At 45.3% G+C, this 15,157-nt stretch overlaps 1 protein-coding gene across 2 annotated transcripts in view; it reads left to right on the plus strand.

The window, feature by feature from the left end:
• Positions 1-15,157, plus strand: part of CSMD2 (CUB and Sushi multiple domains 2) — a 285,673-nt gene that overhangs the window by 181,492 nt on the left and 89,024 nt on the right. For both annotated transcript variants that reach the window (XM_032202121.1, XM_032202122.1), the window contains 6 exons: positions 1,726-1,941; positions 4,316-4,504; positions 8,384-8,553; positions 10,441-10,597; positions 10,989-11,180; positions 12,489-12,615. In XM_032202121.1, the coding sequence (XP_032058012.1) occupies positions 1,726-1,941; positions 4,316-4,504; positions 8,384-8,553; positions 10,441-10,597; positions 10,989-11,180; positions 12,489-12,615 (1,051 nt within the window). The remainder of the gene's footprint in view (positions 1-1,725; positions 1,942-4,315; positions 4,505-8,383; positions 8,554-10,440; positions 10,598-10,988; positions 11,181-12,488; positions 12,616-15,157) is intronic.

Below are 15,157 nucleotides of genomic sequence, written 5' to 3' on the forward strand. Positions count from 1 at the left end.
AATTGACGGGGAGCAGGGAGCAAGGAGATTATTCCTCTGTTCCTTATTTACAGATTTCCCATGCTTTTGAAGCAGCTGATGCTGTAGTTTGGCAGCGATGGGATGCAGAGCAAGACAGCCCTTGGGTCTCCCCAGGCTGGCAGTCTCTGTGCTGTTAATCATTGGCTTAAATGAAATAACTTGGTCGTGCCACTGGGCGCTCCTGATGTGTGCGAGGAGGCAGCGATCTGACTGTGACTAATGAAGGCCAGATTACAGCACTTGTGCTCGCATGGAGGAGTCTTTCTCTGCAAACAGCCCTGTTGAGTTCATGGGGTTATGAGGAGTGTAAAGCCCAATTCAGCATGAGCTGGGGCTCTGGAGCCTGCCCCTCAGTGCTCGGGAAGTCTGCTAAGCTCTTTGGATGAAAGAAGCCGTATAAATGCAAAGAGGCTTTTTGGTGTGCTAGGCGTCGCTTTAGCTCGCTGGCTTGGTGTGGAAGTAACGTGACAGGGCTTCCCATAAAGGGTTCTGCCTCACTTTTCCCTGTGAAAGCTGTTTCTGCCATTTTTTGTTTTTCAAGGGTGGAATTATTTTGCAGAGAAAAGAAGTGTTTCTAATTGCGTTTGAATTCCTGCATGATAACCGCCTTGCTGGAGGCTTTTACACAGTCTTGAGGTACTTACTATCTCGTTCCCATAAGTGCGAAGGATGGTTTAAGTAATCTGTTACTCCTTGCTTGTTAATTTACAAATGCAGCAAGGTCACAGCCTGCTTGACGAAATGTTTCAAATTGCTGAAATTGAATGTAGACAAAGAGACAAGTAGTTTCCCCGTGTTTGTCTGCTTCTTTTCCTGGCTCGATCTATTGTGGTTTTTATTGTTGTCAGAATGACGTGGATGGGATTTTCTTTGCTTCTAAGATCTGCTGCGGCTGGCAAGAACCTGGGCTCTGTGGGCCATGCCAAAATCTTCGGTGCCTTGGGGAGGGCAGCAGGGGCACAGGAGCAGTGCAGGGACACCCACCCACCCAGGAGGGAGCGTGGTCGCACGGTGTAGCCCTCTTTTGGGAGATGCTTGTAAAATGCTTACCAGCCACATGGCTGAGAAAACGTGGGTCTGTCCATGTCCTGTTGTCCTCCAGCCTCTAGGGCCCAGCACTGGGTCCTGTCGTTTGGTGTAGAAGTCCCCGCAGTCATACTGCTGGCATGCTTTCTCTTCTGGAGAAGCCTCTCTGACCTTTGCACTTGGCTTAAGTCCCATTTTTCTCGGTAGAAATTCCTTCCAGAATGTACTTGGGTTTGTTTTCAAGTCCTCACAACTACAGCTTTCTGCTCTTCTTGCTACCCATCTAAAGGTCAACACTTTTAAAATAAAATACTTCCCCGAGCTGCCAGGCTCAGTCCTTTCTGCTGCTGATCCCTCCCTCGGGCGAGCCTGTGTTGTTTCTGTTCCTGTGTTACAAAGGCCCAGGAATCGAAGACTTTAACGGCCTTATTCTGTTCCAGGCCCTGTACTGTAGCCTTGTTTTACTTTTTTAATGTTTCATTCCTCACATAAATGTGCACAAGCTTTTCAGTGTGTTTTTTCTTCTCAGTTGGGCTGCTATTACTGGGAAACAGGAGAAAAAAATAAAAGGGAAAAAAAGGATGGCGTGGTCTCAGGCAGAGGAGAGGTGCTTTGGGACTACCGGGCGCCACAGGAAAGCTGTTGGCTGAAGCCATCTCTGTTTTTTCTCCCCTGCAGGTGTGTTCTTCACCTTTCATACCTTTCACCTGGAGAATGGCCATGACTACCTCCTGATCACCGAGAACACCAGCTTTGCCCAGCCGCTGAAGCAGCTCACAGGCTCTCGGCTGCCCGCCCCACTAAGTGCAGGGCTCTTTGGAAACTTCTCTGCTCAAATTCGCTTCATCTCAGACTTCTCCATGTCCTACGAGGGTTTCAACATCACCTTCTCAGGTAAGAACAGAGGCAGACTGACTTCGTGCTATCCTTTTTCTTCCAGCTTTAATGCAAAACCTGGGAATAAGTCCCTGTTGATGCAGTGCATGTGATTCAGGTCATTGAAGGTTGCTCCTCTTGTTACACAGATAAATTGTGCCAGTATTAAAGCACTGCGTGCTGCAGGAAATACTCTCTTTCAAGGCCCCATATCTCCAGATGCAGCAATTTTGTCTGCTTTGAGCCCCAGTAGATGGCTGCATTGGACCCACTGGAATTATATCCCATTACAAAGGTGTTTGTTGTCCTCTCCCTCCTCACCCACTGATCTTCACTTCTCTGTTTATGGACAGAGCTTCGGCTCTCCTTTTCTTGGGGGTATCCCAAAGAGGCCATCTCTCTTTGCTCCCGATGCCTGCCTGCTTTGTATTTCAGAGGAAAATCACTGCAGCAGATAGAGCATTTCCATTTCCAACCTGGGAAGCAGGGACAGATGGGATATTTTGGAAGGCAGCTTTGGGCAATCTGGACTTCTTGGATAAGGAGCAAAGCAGAACTGGTCACTCCCATTGTATGTCTGGTCCCATTTTATTTTTTTTCTTTGTTTCTGTGCTCCTCTTGGATGCTCACCCAGTGTCCCAGCCTCTGCAGGTGGCTTCAGCCTGTCCTAGATGTAACATGTGCCACGTGTAACTTAGGCCAGGTTTCCATGAGCCCGCCAGCATTGCTGAGAAGCTGGAAACAGTATTTTCTTGCTGGACCTTCTCTAACTGACCTGCTGATAGCAAATTAAAGCAGACTTCCTGGTATAAATAGCAGGGCATCAAGGGATGAGGGCTTTTGTTGATGGCAGAAGCCCTTTTTGCCCCAGCTGTGCCAATGAAGATCCGTGCACCAGCACTTGTTAGAGACAGTTTTTGCCATGAGCATTTCCAGTAAGTCAGGGGCTTGGGATAGAGACACTGGAGAAAGAAAATCACAGGTCTAGAGGTGAGAACAGAGCCAAGGTCTCCAAAGCTCAGTCTGATGACAACAAGTTTCAACTGTTTGTTTGTACAAAATACTGGTTTCTTCAAACAAAAGTCTGGATTCTCAGAAGTTGTCAATGAAGAGCAGCATGTGCATGATGAGAGAGAATCAAATAAAGGCATGGTTGCTTATGCAAAACAGATAATCACGCTTGCAAATACTTTGCTTGGGTGATCTCTGGTTGAAGGCTGCGAGGTGCTGAACTGTGTCCTTTACCCCGAAGTCCCACAAATGACTGCTGAAGTGTTTGCCTGTGCACACATTTCAGAAAATGTAATCTTTGCTGCCTGAGTGCCCTGACAAGCCATTCTGTAAAACAATCAGGTAATGGACAAAAGCTTATCATATTGTTACTTTTCTATATCTCAGCATACATTGTAGTCCTGAGGGCAACTGCTGCAAATTTGGCCTGCTGGTGAGGAAGAGAAATGACCATTTTTATTGTGGAGCTCAGTCTGATGTGTCTTTGAGGGACAGAGCTGTTGCCATAGATGCAAATAAAACCTGCTGCACTCAGAACTGGTTTCCAATACCTTTGTCTGGCCTCTGAAGTCAGCAATTCGCAGATGATGCTCTGTGGAAACTAGACAGAAAATTTCCAATTAACTTCCGTTTTGATGGGGAAAAAATACCTTTTTGTCTAAAACAAATTGCCTCCAATTATCTAATTATAGCTGCTATTTTCAACGTATTTTGGGACTTCTTTCCTTTCTTGGAAAATGAAAATGGGAGTCTGTTATATTTTTAGTTTCCTTTATATATATAAGCACATGCTTCGTATTTTGCACTTTTGTTATTTGTTCAAAAAATAGCTCTCAAAAAAGATTTCCTTTAAAATGGTTCGTGACCAGAGACATGCATTTGGCTCTTTTCCATAACGCTCCATGACCTTTCGTTTAGTAGCAGCTTAAATGTTCTCTTGCATATTCCCCAAGCAGGATGCTGTGTTCATTCATTTTCAGGATTAGTAATGGAGAGGCAACCAGAAATCCCATCCGGATCAATTCATCTTCATTTTACTAAACCAGAGGGAGGATGACAAATTTCCATCGTGTTTGGCCCCCACCGGTGTCACTTTCTTGTTTGGCTGACAACAGGGACAGAAAACGAGACCTGTTGTATTTTGAGCTGGTTTAAATCAATATCCTGGTGACACCCCGAGGGTTGTGTATGGAGAGAGAGACCCGAGCTGGTCTTCATGGTCAAACACGTCGTACGTCTTGCATGGATGCTTCTTTTTCAGACCTGCACTGCAGCTGGCTCAAAACTCAGAGCTCCACCCTCGTCCTTACATTCAGGGCTGGGGAGAAAGGGCTGTGAGGTGTCACCCTGCCATGCCATACGTGTCTTTGTCCCCTTGCAGAATACGACTTGGAGCCCTGCGATGAGCCAGAGGTCCCTGCCTACAGCATCAGGAAGGGGCTGCAGTTCGGCGTGGGCGATGTCCTCACCTTCTCCTGCTTCCCCGGGTACCGGCTGGAGGGCGCGTCGCGCATCACCTGCCTCGGGGGGCGGCGGCGTGTGTGGAGTTCGCCTCTGCCAAGGTGTGTTGGTAGGTGGTCATGTGCTTTCATTTTGCTTGGTTGGTTTTGCTGTGCTGGATCGTTTAGTCGGGCAGGGACGCGCGGCACACCCCAGGGGGACGCCTCGGGGGCGGCATCCTTCAGTTTGCAGGCCGGGTGGTGTGGGGATGGGGAGGGGGAGCTGGCACAAATTCAGCCCCTCCGGCTCAGCATGAGGAGGGCAGGGATGGGTAGAGGGGCTGCAGACTGCTCCTGGGTTGGAGCACGAGGAGTGCCCCACAGTTGGGGTCCCAGCAGAAGCCCCCTGGTCGAGCCCCAGTGATCGTACAAGTGAATGAGTCGCAAACTATGGGAGATACATCATCCTTCTGGGGATAGGTTCTGTAAAACAGCCTGGTTTTAGGGCCATCCTCCCTTCGAATCCATGTGCTGTAAAACTTAATAGTCCAGAGATGAAAGCTGGTAGGTGATCTTAAGGAATGCAAATTTCACATTAGCGCGGATGTCCCTGGAAAACTCCCTCTGGCTCTTATTTTTTCCTTATTCTGCAGAGGTTTCTGGCATGGTACACCTTGCATGTCTCTTCCTCCTAACCGTTGCACCTTTTTTTGCAATTGTTCTGGCAATTATTTATACTAATAAATAAATCTAGAGATAGAGGAGAGGAAGAAGTCATCTGTGACACTGAGCAAGTTTCTGGCTGTCATCCCTAATGCAGATGGGCTCCAGGCAGCCTTGTCTGGTGAGGTCTGCAGGGCAGTCCCCTGCCCAGCCTGCAGAGACCCCTCCAAGCACAGCGGCTCGCAAAAAAGAGCAGAAGCAGCAGCGTGCCACGGTGAGAAAGCAGAAAGGAAGAAGAATTGCCACTGCCTCAGGCCTTTGCAAAAGGAAGATTAACGCATTTCTGGTTTTGTTGTATGTTTAGTAAGGGGGAAAATATTCAGTACTCTGCTGCTGCCTGGGCCAACCACAGCACCGTGAAGTGATTCATTCAGACCAGACAGAACAGATCTCTTACCTGTTTTCACTCTGGCAAAGCCTGCTAGGTAGATTTTCTTTATGTGCAACCTTCACAAAGAAGGCATCCCAGCAAGAGCCAGGCTACTTTCTCAGTCTGTTGAGCTTTGCTGTTGACTCCTGCCATGCTGAATGCATTTCCCAGCACTGTTTAATGCCTAGGTCGCAGGGTTGCATCATCCTGCTGTGACAAGCAGCCTCTTCAGGGCATGAATAATAATCAGGTTGCAGAGAAAGCTCATCAAGGGAATAGAATCAAAAAGAATCATAACATAGCTTAAATGTGATCCTCAGACATCCCTAAATGGACACAATGGCTTCCATTTTCCCCATTCCCTACTGTAGATGGCTTTGAATTAGCATGTGGGTTTTATAATAATGGATCAAATTTCCTGTCTGGTGATGTGCACAGAACTCTGGTAGCAGGGTGACAGCTTTTTCCGTGCTGCCCGCAGTGCACTTCCAAGCCTGTGTGCTTGCCCTGTTAGAAAGGCTACAGATGGAAACTGGGGGCGTAGCCCCTCAGATCACGGGAGATGTGTTTTTGCCAGAGAGCCCAGACACTTTATATTCAGTTCCTGTTCTAGATGGATCTGTACAGCAACAAGGGCAATCTTGTCCCTTGGCCAGCCCGTCTCTCCAGGGCAGGAATGCCTCCCTGCTGACTGCTGCTTCACACCAGGTGCCAAGTGCTGATGTCCTCAGCATCATCCCCGGGTAATCTGTGCTAAAGGGAGTGCCATAGAAGCCAAGAAGGCAAGAAGAAAGTCACCTCAGAAGTACCTCCTCTCCCCCAGTCTGCTGCTGCTTCCTCATTTTGCCTTCATTTTTGATTAGAAGGACCAGCAGAGGTAGCAGAGTCAGTGCAGAAAGCTGCACGTGCACCATGATGGTTTCCCTGAGATCCAGCAGCTTTGTATGCTGCGAAGGACCCGTGGAGATGAGGCAGAGCTAGCTAATCAGAAAAGCTGTTTTCAGGGCAAGTTGGAGCAACTCTCCCCAGTTGTGCATACAAAACACCAGCACCCAAAGGAGTAGCGAGCCAATGTTTTACAGCTGAAAATCTTTCAGGGTAAATAGGCCAAGAAAAAGACGACTCATGGTTTGCTCATGTGGGAGCTAATCAGGGAGTAACAAAAAATCCTAAACATAGGGTGGTTGCAGGACATATTTGCATATGCTAGGGGATTGTACGCCTCTGTAGCAAATGGGCTCTAGCTGGGCTCAGATGCTCAGACGAGACAGTCACTGCTGAATGAGTGTTGCAAACTTTTGCTTCCTCCCTTAGATACCAGCAGGTAAGAGCTAATTTTCAGATTGTCCCATGAGCTCTGGGAAAGCTCAGTGCTATCAGGGTACTACTGCTGCTTGCAATCAGATGCACTTGAATATCTGTTCGCTGCATCATGTAGTGAGGACTGCATGTCCTCGCTACAAGCAGTCCTATTATACTCACTGTGGCATGTTCATAGGAGAAAGAGATGGTGTCTTTAAAAGCTTGCAACTGAAGTACATAAAATAGGTGAAAGTTGGTTCTTTCCATTTCCTGGAAGCCTTAAACCCAGATCTCATGAGATTCGAGATCGATTGAATCTCCAAAGCTGTCATTCTCCTCCTTCTCCAAGGAAGATCACTCTGCCTAGTTTTGTGTCTTACAAATCTTCCAGCTTCAAATTTGACTCAAAAACAGATGTTGTTCATACTACCCAGAGCAGAAAAGCAGAGAAGCCTTACTAGAAGAATGTAATATAATAGGGACAGATTGTAGTAAATAACAGAGAGAAAGGAGTCTTTTTTTTTTTTTTTTTTTTTTCCCTCTTCCAGAACTGGTAAAATTATAGCATTTTATAACCTGTCATAGAACATAAACTCCCCCTCAGAAATGGGAGAAACAATTGCAGTAACATAAAGTACCCCTACCCTTCCAGTTCCCTGAGCAAGAGGTTGACAGGAATTCCTGCAGCAGCATCTCCTTCTTTGTCCCCAGTCCCTTGTATTTTGAACAAGAAAGGTCAATTCTTTCTGTGCCACAGAAAAAAACCCGAGCCCATTGTGGGACTCTGAGTGACATGTTGGGAGGAAACAAACATGTAAATTAGAGCTAGTTTCTGAAGCAGAGGGGCAAAGGGATTTCCAGTTTTCTCTCTTTTTCTAATGGGAATGGATGTAATTGTTAGATGCAAAGCGGGGAAGAAAAACAAAAGCAGGGAGCAAGGGGCAAAAGGTCCTTTAAAATATTGTCAGATGATGAACTGAAGAGCCAAGGGCAGAATTAACAACAAACAAGAGGAAATGTCAAATTTTGCCCTTTTAGTTTTCAGGAAATTGTTTTGGGGAAGATTTTTAAATTCACACATAGCTTTATCGTTGGTAATTGTTTTAGAGTTTCACTGAGCATTTCTTTCTGCAGAGATCTACACTTGAAACACACAGGTACCAGCAGGCAGCTGTGTGCTGTGCTGGCTGTTAAAAGAATGCCATTACAATTTTTATTTCCCATGTTAAGGTAAAAGTTGTAAAGGTATTTGTCTAAACAGCGTGGCAAAGGACTTCAAATATTTCAATCTAATAATATTATTTTAATTTCCTTCTGGTTCATGAATCAGAAAGGAACACAAACACATGCACTGTTTCGAGCAGGTGGTGGCTTTCCATGGATTTTGACTTTCTGTGACACAGTTTCCCTATCTGTACAAGGAGAGGATGTTAATCTCATGTAAAACACCTGAGGTTTGAGCATGACAGAGGTGCTAGTAAGTGCTGGGGTTTGTTTCTTTGTTTTTTTTCACTAACTGCACTTGGAAATAGAGTTCATGAATATGTTAGCAGATGGGTATAGGAAGAAGTGAGCATCTGTGGTTATTAAAATGTGGTTTTGTGTCTTTATATAGCTGAATGTGGCTCATCTGTAACTGGAACCCAAGGTGTTCTGTTGTCCCCCAACTATCCAATAAACTATAACAACAACCACGAGTGCATCTACTCCATCCAGACGCAGCCAGGAAAGGGGATCCAGCTGAAAGCCAGGACTTTTGAACTGGAAGCAGGAGATGTCCTCAAGGTAATTCTTTTGTCTCTACCGGTGAAGGGTAGTGCTGTAATGAGAGCAAGATCTGACAGGGAGGTGATGTCCTAAAATTTTAACAGAGCTAGCTGAGACTAACCTCTGGAAAATGCCACCCAGGCTGTGCCAGCAGTGCAGTGGTAATCTCTGGAAGAGTCTCGTACTAGGAATATTGGACTGACATCCCCCAAAAAAGTCCTTCATATGGCTTCTGTAGCCAGGAGTCACTGCTGTGTCACTAAGTGCCTGACATGGCTGCCTTGAAGACAGCAGCAAGATTTCCTGGATCAGACTGTTCCTAAGGCTAGGCAGCTGAGCTAGGATATTATCTGTGGGTATTCCCTCTAGTGCTAGAACAAGGTAGAAAGCTGATATAGCTGTGAAACGATATATTCTAGCCCAGGGAAGCTGTCTGATCAGCATGTGTCACTGCTGGGCATTAGTTGGCTGCGTTTAAAACATATTCTATGATTTTAGGGAACGAGCACCTCTGAACTTCACATTTTCATGGCAGTCCCTGGCAGCAGAACTAAGGCAGTAGTGAACGTCCTGTGCTCTACAGCCTAGCTGATTGTTTGAGGCTTCGCTCTGCTGCTGACTGTATAAACAAATCCTGTATCCTGTAAAAATGTGGATATCTTTGCTGCATTGCTATACCTTCTGCTGTCGTCTTCCCTAAGATGCAGGGAAGGCTTCAGTCATTGTTACACATATTGTGCCTTATTGTTTAGGTTACCAAGCATCTGTCTTACATAGCAAAAGTAGTGGAAAGAGCCCATATGGACTGAGAGAGGCTACTTTTATTTTTAGAGAGAAATACTTGGCCTCTGAGAGTGAGCAGATAGGCAAAGACAGGCTTTAACCCATCATCTTCAAATACCATGCAGAGCTACAAAAATTGCACCGTGTAGAAATATGAATTAATTTGGGTAAATAATTTAATAGATTTACTGGAATGCTAGAGATCTTCCCATTGTAGCTAGACTTCAGTTTTTAATCTGCACAGTTGCACAGGGGGAACTGTTGACACACGAGGAAGTGGGAGGTTTGTAGCGTTATTTTTGTGTTTCTAGGAACCAAGGCTGAATCCCCTGCAAAGCGGGTTTATTTAAATTCAAGCTTTTCAGCATTCCCATACTCAGATTAATCTGCATTTACAAGTTTCAGGACTCTATATGGAAGGAGACAAATCCAGGCTGAGTTTCTATTAATCACAAAGAAACGGTTTTGTAGGAAGCATTAATATTACAAGACGTGTGCTGCTGTGCTAAACCATCTTCCCAAGAATGCCTCTGTCCTTCTTTAAGTGCCATACTTCTGCACTGTGAGATAGGTGTAATCCACATATTTGCAACTCACAGGATGACTAGAAAGAGAGAGATTTCCTGCTAATGCAAAGAATATACTTGTGAAAGAAATTATTTTCTCTTAACAGGTTTGTCATCAACTTCTCTTCCACCACTGAGGAAAGTTACCGTCAATCTCTATTAGTGAGAAGTTGCTCTTTACCCTTGTAAGAGAATCATCCTACCCAAAAGGAAAAAAAATCTATTTTTTTAATAATAATAGTGGGGTCAAGACACATCCATGAGTCACTCTAGGAACAAGGTGTTTTTCCCAGTAGCTGTGCTGCAGCTTTGGAAGGAGAGCTTAGTTCAGAAAACACAGCCCTGAGTGCGGTATAAGCTCAGGTGTACAGGGAGGGATGCATATCCTCCTGCTCCTCAAACAAACAGCACCATCAATTCTCATCGAGTCACACTCTTAACTGGAATAATTTCACTGGCTCCAAATGAGCTGCCCATATTCTCAGTCATGGAGGATTTGACCCCTGAGGTTGCAAATAAAGGACGTTTTCCAGTATGTGTTTCTTGTTCCTCCCAGGTCTATGATGGCAGCAATAGCTCTGCTCGCCTGCTGGGTTCCTTTAGTCGCTCTGAAATGCTTGGCACCAGCATAAACAGCACTTCCAGCAGCATGTGGCTCGAGTTCATCACCAACAGCGAGAACACAAGTAAAGGCTTTGAGCTGCAGTTTTCTAGTAAGTCTTGGGCCCGTATGTCTGTGAGATGGGAATCTGAGGTGTAGTTGTGTATCTTGGTGTTACAGTTGCATGAGTAGAGGAAATGGTCTTTTCTATAAAGATCTTGGGGTCTAAAGAGGAAGCAGAGTGGAGGAGATGAATTATGCCAGTGAGCCTGTTCTGTTGTGAATGAGGTAGTGGTGATACAGAAATTTCCACTTGCAGCTGAGATATCAGATCCCTGGGATCTCTTTCCAATCTCAATCAAAAAAATACAATTCTCCATATGGTGTTTCTTTTTGCCAACAGAGCATTTTTCTTCAGAGGAAAACAGTTAATATAATCTTGTGCTAATGGCTTCTGGCTGTTAAACATATGAGGAAAGTTGATGCTGTTTCTCTTGCTCCAGGTTTTGAACTCATCAAATGCGAGGACCCTGGCATCCCGCAATTTGGCTACAAGGTCCACGATGAAGGGCACTTCGCTGGCAGCTCTGTATCCTTTAATTGCGACCCTGGCTACACACTGCGAGGCAGCAGGGTGCTGGTCTGTCTGACTGGGGAGCGGAGAGCTTGGGATCAACCCCTGCCAACCTGTGTAGGTGAGACAAGTCTTGCTTTTAACAACTCCTCTAACAAGTGCTTTGCTCATGGGCATTGCTCTGAGTGCCCTTTCTTTCTCTTTAGCTAATACACGTGACATTATCTCTGGTATTGATTGCAGCCGTCTACATCAAAAAAGATAACGATAAGGATCCTGTGTAAGGCATCTTCAGATTGAGAGCGCTGATAGCTGCAAAACTTCTACAAGCAGTTTTAACATGAAACACTGTGCTCTGAGCACAGATTTGACAAGGTTTTGTGCTTTGCTGCAAGGAGACTACTGCTTTCTCAGTCCTTGTCCTTTCACTTGTACGTGTTAAACAGAATGGCACTTCCTGATAATGGCAGACTTCAACGTGTGTCCTGGCATTTGACAGTTCGAAGTCATGTTTATTTGAGAGCTACATGACATCTGATCCCAGTTTCTCAGACATTTTAATTCCCTTAGTCTTCTCTTCGTTAAGTCCTGAGGTCTCTTTACATATAACTCTCCAGCAGAATATCTTTTTGCATGGGAAAGTATTTTATTAAATTTTGTATATCTAAATGAAATGCTGTTGGTCTGTTACATGACAACAACGTGCTTAGTTAGTGTTTCTCAGAGCATGTTGAAGTTCTTAGAGACTTACACCTCTGATCTGCTTTCGTGGTTGTAAGTGGTGTGCTCAGACATTGGCATTCTGAATTCTCCCAAAAGTTAGAACCTTTATGATGCAAGTCTGCTGAATTTCAGCATTGTGTGTTGAGGTGAAAAGACAAATTTATGTGATTTATCCATCTTCCTAACCTGTACCCTATTAGCTGAATATAAACGTGACTGGTCATGTCTGCATGAACATGTGGAAACTCACAGAATTTTAATGCACATATTATGAAAACATATTGAAAAATCCTTGCACTGAGGTTCATGTAGCGGACATGCACATATTGGCTTCTTCCTTTGATCACAACCATGAGTCGTTAAGACTTGCAGATTCAAGGAGAAGAATTGAGCTCTTTCACCCCAAGCATGAATCAGGGAAAGCCAGGATGCTGGCAGGCTCTGCCTTTATTCACTGTGAAGCCAAAAAGGTGGAGGGAAGCTTTGACAACGTGTCAGATTTTAGGAACATGCAGAGAAGTGCAATTATTCTGCTGACTCACTGTTTTAGCTGAATTAAATGACTCTCCTTATCTTTGGCTAGTAAGCTCTAAGAATCTCTTCAGATGGGAAGAAATTCTCTGTTGTATTGATAGGATGAGAGTTGCATTGTTGCCAAGAGCCATAATATGTCGTGAATCTTCTCACTAACCCATATGTTTTTCAGCTGAGTGTGGGGGTACGATCAAAGGAGAGTCGTCAGGACGGATACTGTCTCCCGGATACCCCACACCCTACGATCATAATCTGAATTGCATTTGGACAATAGAGGCAGAAGCTGGCTGCACAATAGGGTGAGTTGAAAGTTTTCGCTCCTGGTTTTTACAGGTTTTTTTCTGTTATTGTTTGTTTTCTGCAATTCTTCTTCAGAGTGGTGATGGTTTACTCAGTGCTTTCCTGGCCTGAGGTCAGAGCTAGCAGAGAGGTTTAGTAACTTCTTGCCATTGGGTTTCCAATGCACGAGCAACTTCCAGTTGAATTCTCCTCTTTCTTTTTTTTTTTTTCATTCTAAGAGTTCCTAAAGATTTCTGGAGGACAAAGTAGGCATGCAACCCCGTCCTCTGTTCCTCTCCCAAAGTGTAGGAGATTGCCTCATCCAAAGACTGCTTCAGCAAATGAACTTTACCCACACTTTACTCACATGCGTAATCCTATCCACTTCTCTGGGAGTACACAAATGAGCAGAACTATAGGCTCATGTTTGCAGGATCAGCCAGAGGCTTGGAAGGGCCCAGGGCTGAAATGAAATGATGCCAGGCAATAGTATGGTAATACACCTTGTGACCCTTCCTTTGTCATTAGAGATGAAAGCTCTCTTCTTCTCTTCCTTTATTTGGCAGCTCAAACAGAACAGATGATCTCTGGGTAGTTGAGAGAGCACATTTTCAGCAAGTTCATTTTTATGTTAATCCATTGGAAAAATAATCCTCTTCACGCATGATGCAATTGTATAAAGCCCTCATTTATAACTTACATTAAAATTAATCACCAAAGCTTTTTGAATAAAGCTGTATCTGCACAGAAGGAGGGGAAGGAAAGGAAGGAGAGAGAGGCAGAAAAATCAGTCTGTCCATTATGGCCATGAAAGTTAAAGGGTTGTACTTTGAGAGAGGATTAATCGTGTGCATGTGCAAACACAAGCGTGCACGCGCACACGAAATTGCAACTAAAGTGACTTGGCTGTGAGACTAGGGAGAGAAATAGGATGGAGAAGCAGGAGGGTGTGCTGGAAAATGAATGACATTGCCTTCAAGTCCTGCTTGCAGAGCTGAGAGCAGTGAATATACGGTTAGGAGCGGCAGTGGCATTCTGTTGCGTGGCGGTGATCTCAGTGCCACGAGAGGGTTTATTGATGCTGCCAGCCCCAGCCTAACAAATGGTGCTGTATGGACAGGCTCCATTTTTCACAGTCTCATCGAGAAATACGAGAGAAAACATCTGGCTGTTGCAGATTTCTTCTACGGATATTTCCAGGCGCGTAATGTTTCACAGCTTTTACATTTGGGAACCCTCTCCTGGCTAGAGGGTGGCGGTGGGGAGCCCTGCAAGCTGCTGGTAGCATCAAGGACCTGCAGCTTTGGCATTACCACGCAGTGGGGACTTCAGAGCGCGGTGCTGTAAAGCTGCCTTCTGCTGCAGCCCTCTCCGGATGGGAGCTCAGCAGCCTGCACGGAGCCAAGCTGGGAAGCAGGGGCTTGGGCAGGAGGCGGCAGCAGGAGGGACCCCCAGGCTGGGCAGACAGCTTGTGGGGTGCCTTCTGGAGGGCTGGGGCAGAGTGGTTTTGCACAGGTCATGCAGATCATCAGTGCAGAGCTGGCCTCTCCTCTGCTTTGCTAAGCTGGGAGAAGTTGCCCTCTCTATCTCTCTCTATATGATAGAGGACAGCTTATATATATATATGCATATATATTCCTAATTTGCTTTTAGCTGCATTTTCTTGCATGTAATTGGGATTGTCAGAGTGTCTCCATTGTCTGCTAAGTCAGTTGTTCTGTCTTGTCTTAAATTAAGCCCTGCTGGGAATGGAGTCAGGCTGATAGAAAAACTGTGCTGTTTGGTTACAGATGTGCTTTTTGAATAGATTGATTTGCTCCAGAGATCACCAGTTTTCTTAATAAAATCAGCTCTCCCAACAGACTCCTCAACCAGCTGGTGTCGAGCAACTTGTGTCTTCTGGTTATACTCCTAAGGCATTCTCCTCGTTGGTAAAGCCTGCAAGCAAGTTGCTTGCTAGAAGTAAATGAGGGAAGGGAGCTGCTGGAACCCTTGGCGAGGTGTTGGTGAGCTCCCGAGTGTCCCCCATCCTGGGTCAGTCTCTGCCAGCATCTCCCTGTTTCCCTCTTTCTGAGGTCTTCAGCAATGAGTTTTCCCTGGCAATTCTGGCCAACTAGCTCTGGTTAGCCTGAGAGCAAACATCATCGGGCCAAGGCATCAGTGGAGAGCAGCTCTGCTATCATCCATTCTTTTTTTTCCTTGATTTTTTTTTTATTTGTTTTTTAAATGCAAGGTCTTTGCTAGGTAGATTTATGATTCAGCTCTTTCGGTTTCCGTCTGATTCCATGGATGTTGTTTTGTTGCTGAGTGCATTGCAGTGTTTGGCTTTTCTTCCTTTTTTTTTTTTTTTTCTTTCTTTTCATGGTTCTACCTTATTTATTTGTTTGCCCTGGATAAATGGGAAAGCAGCCAAGCAAATGCTTTCTTGTTCTCTTCTGAGGTCTGCCAGGGTTTTAAGCCCAGTACCTGATTGTTTTATTTTTGCAGCTTTTCTCAGTACAGTTTATAGATCTCTGCCCCTGTTTCGGAGTGGCGTGCCTGGAGTTACCCACATTAGCCTAA

Source organism: Aythya fuligula, chromosome 23, assembly GCF_009819795.1.
Source record: "Aythya fuligula isolate bAytFul2 chromosome 23, bAytFul2.pri, whole genome shotgun sequence".
Classification (NCBI taxonomy): Eukaryota; Metazoa; Chordata; class Aves; order Anseriformes; family Anatidae; genus Aythya; species Aythya fuligula.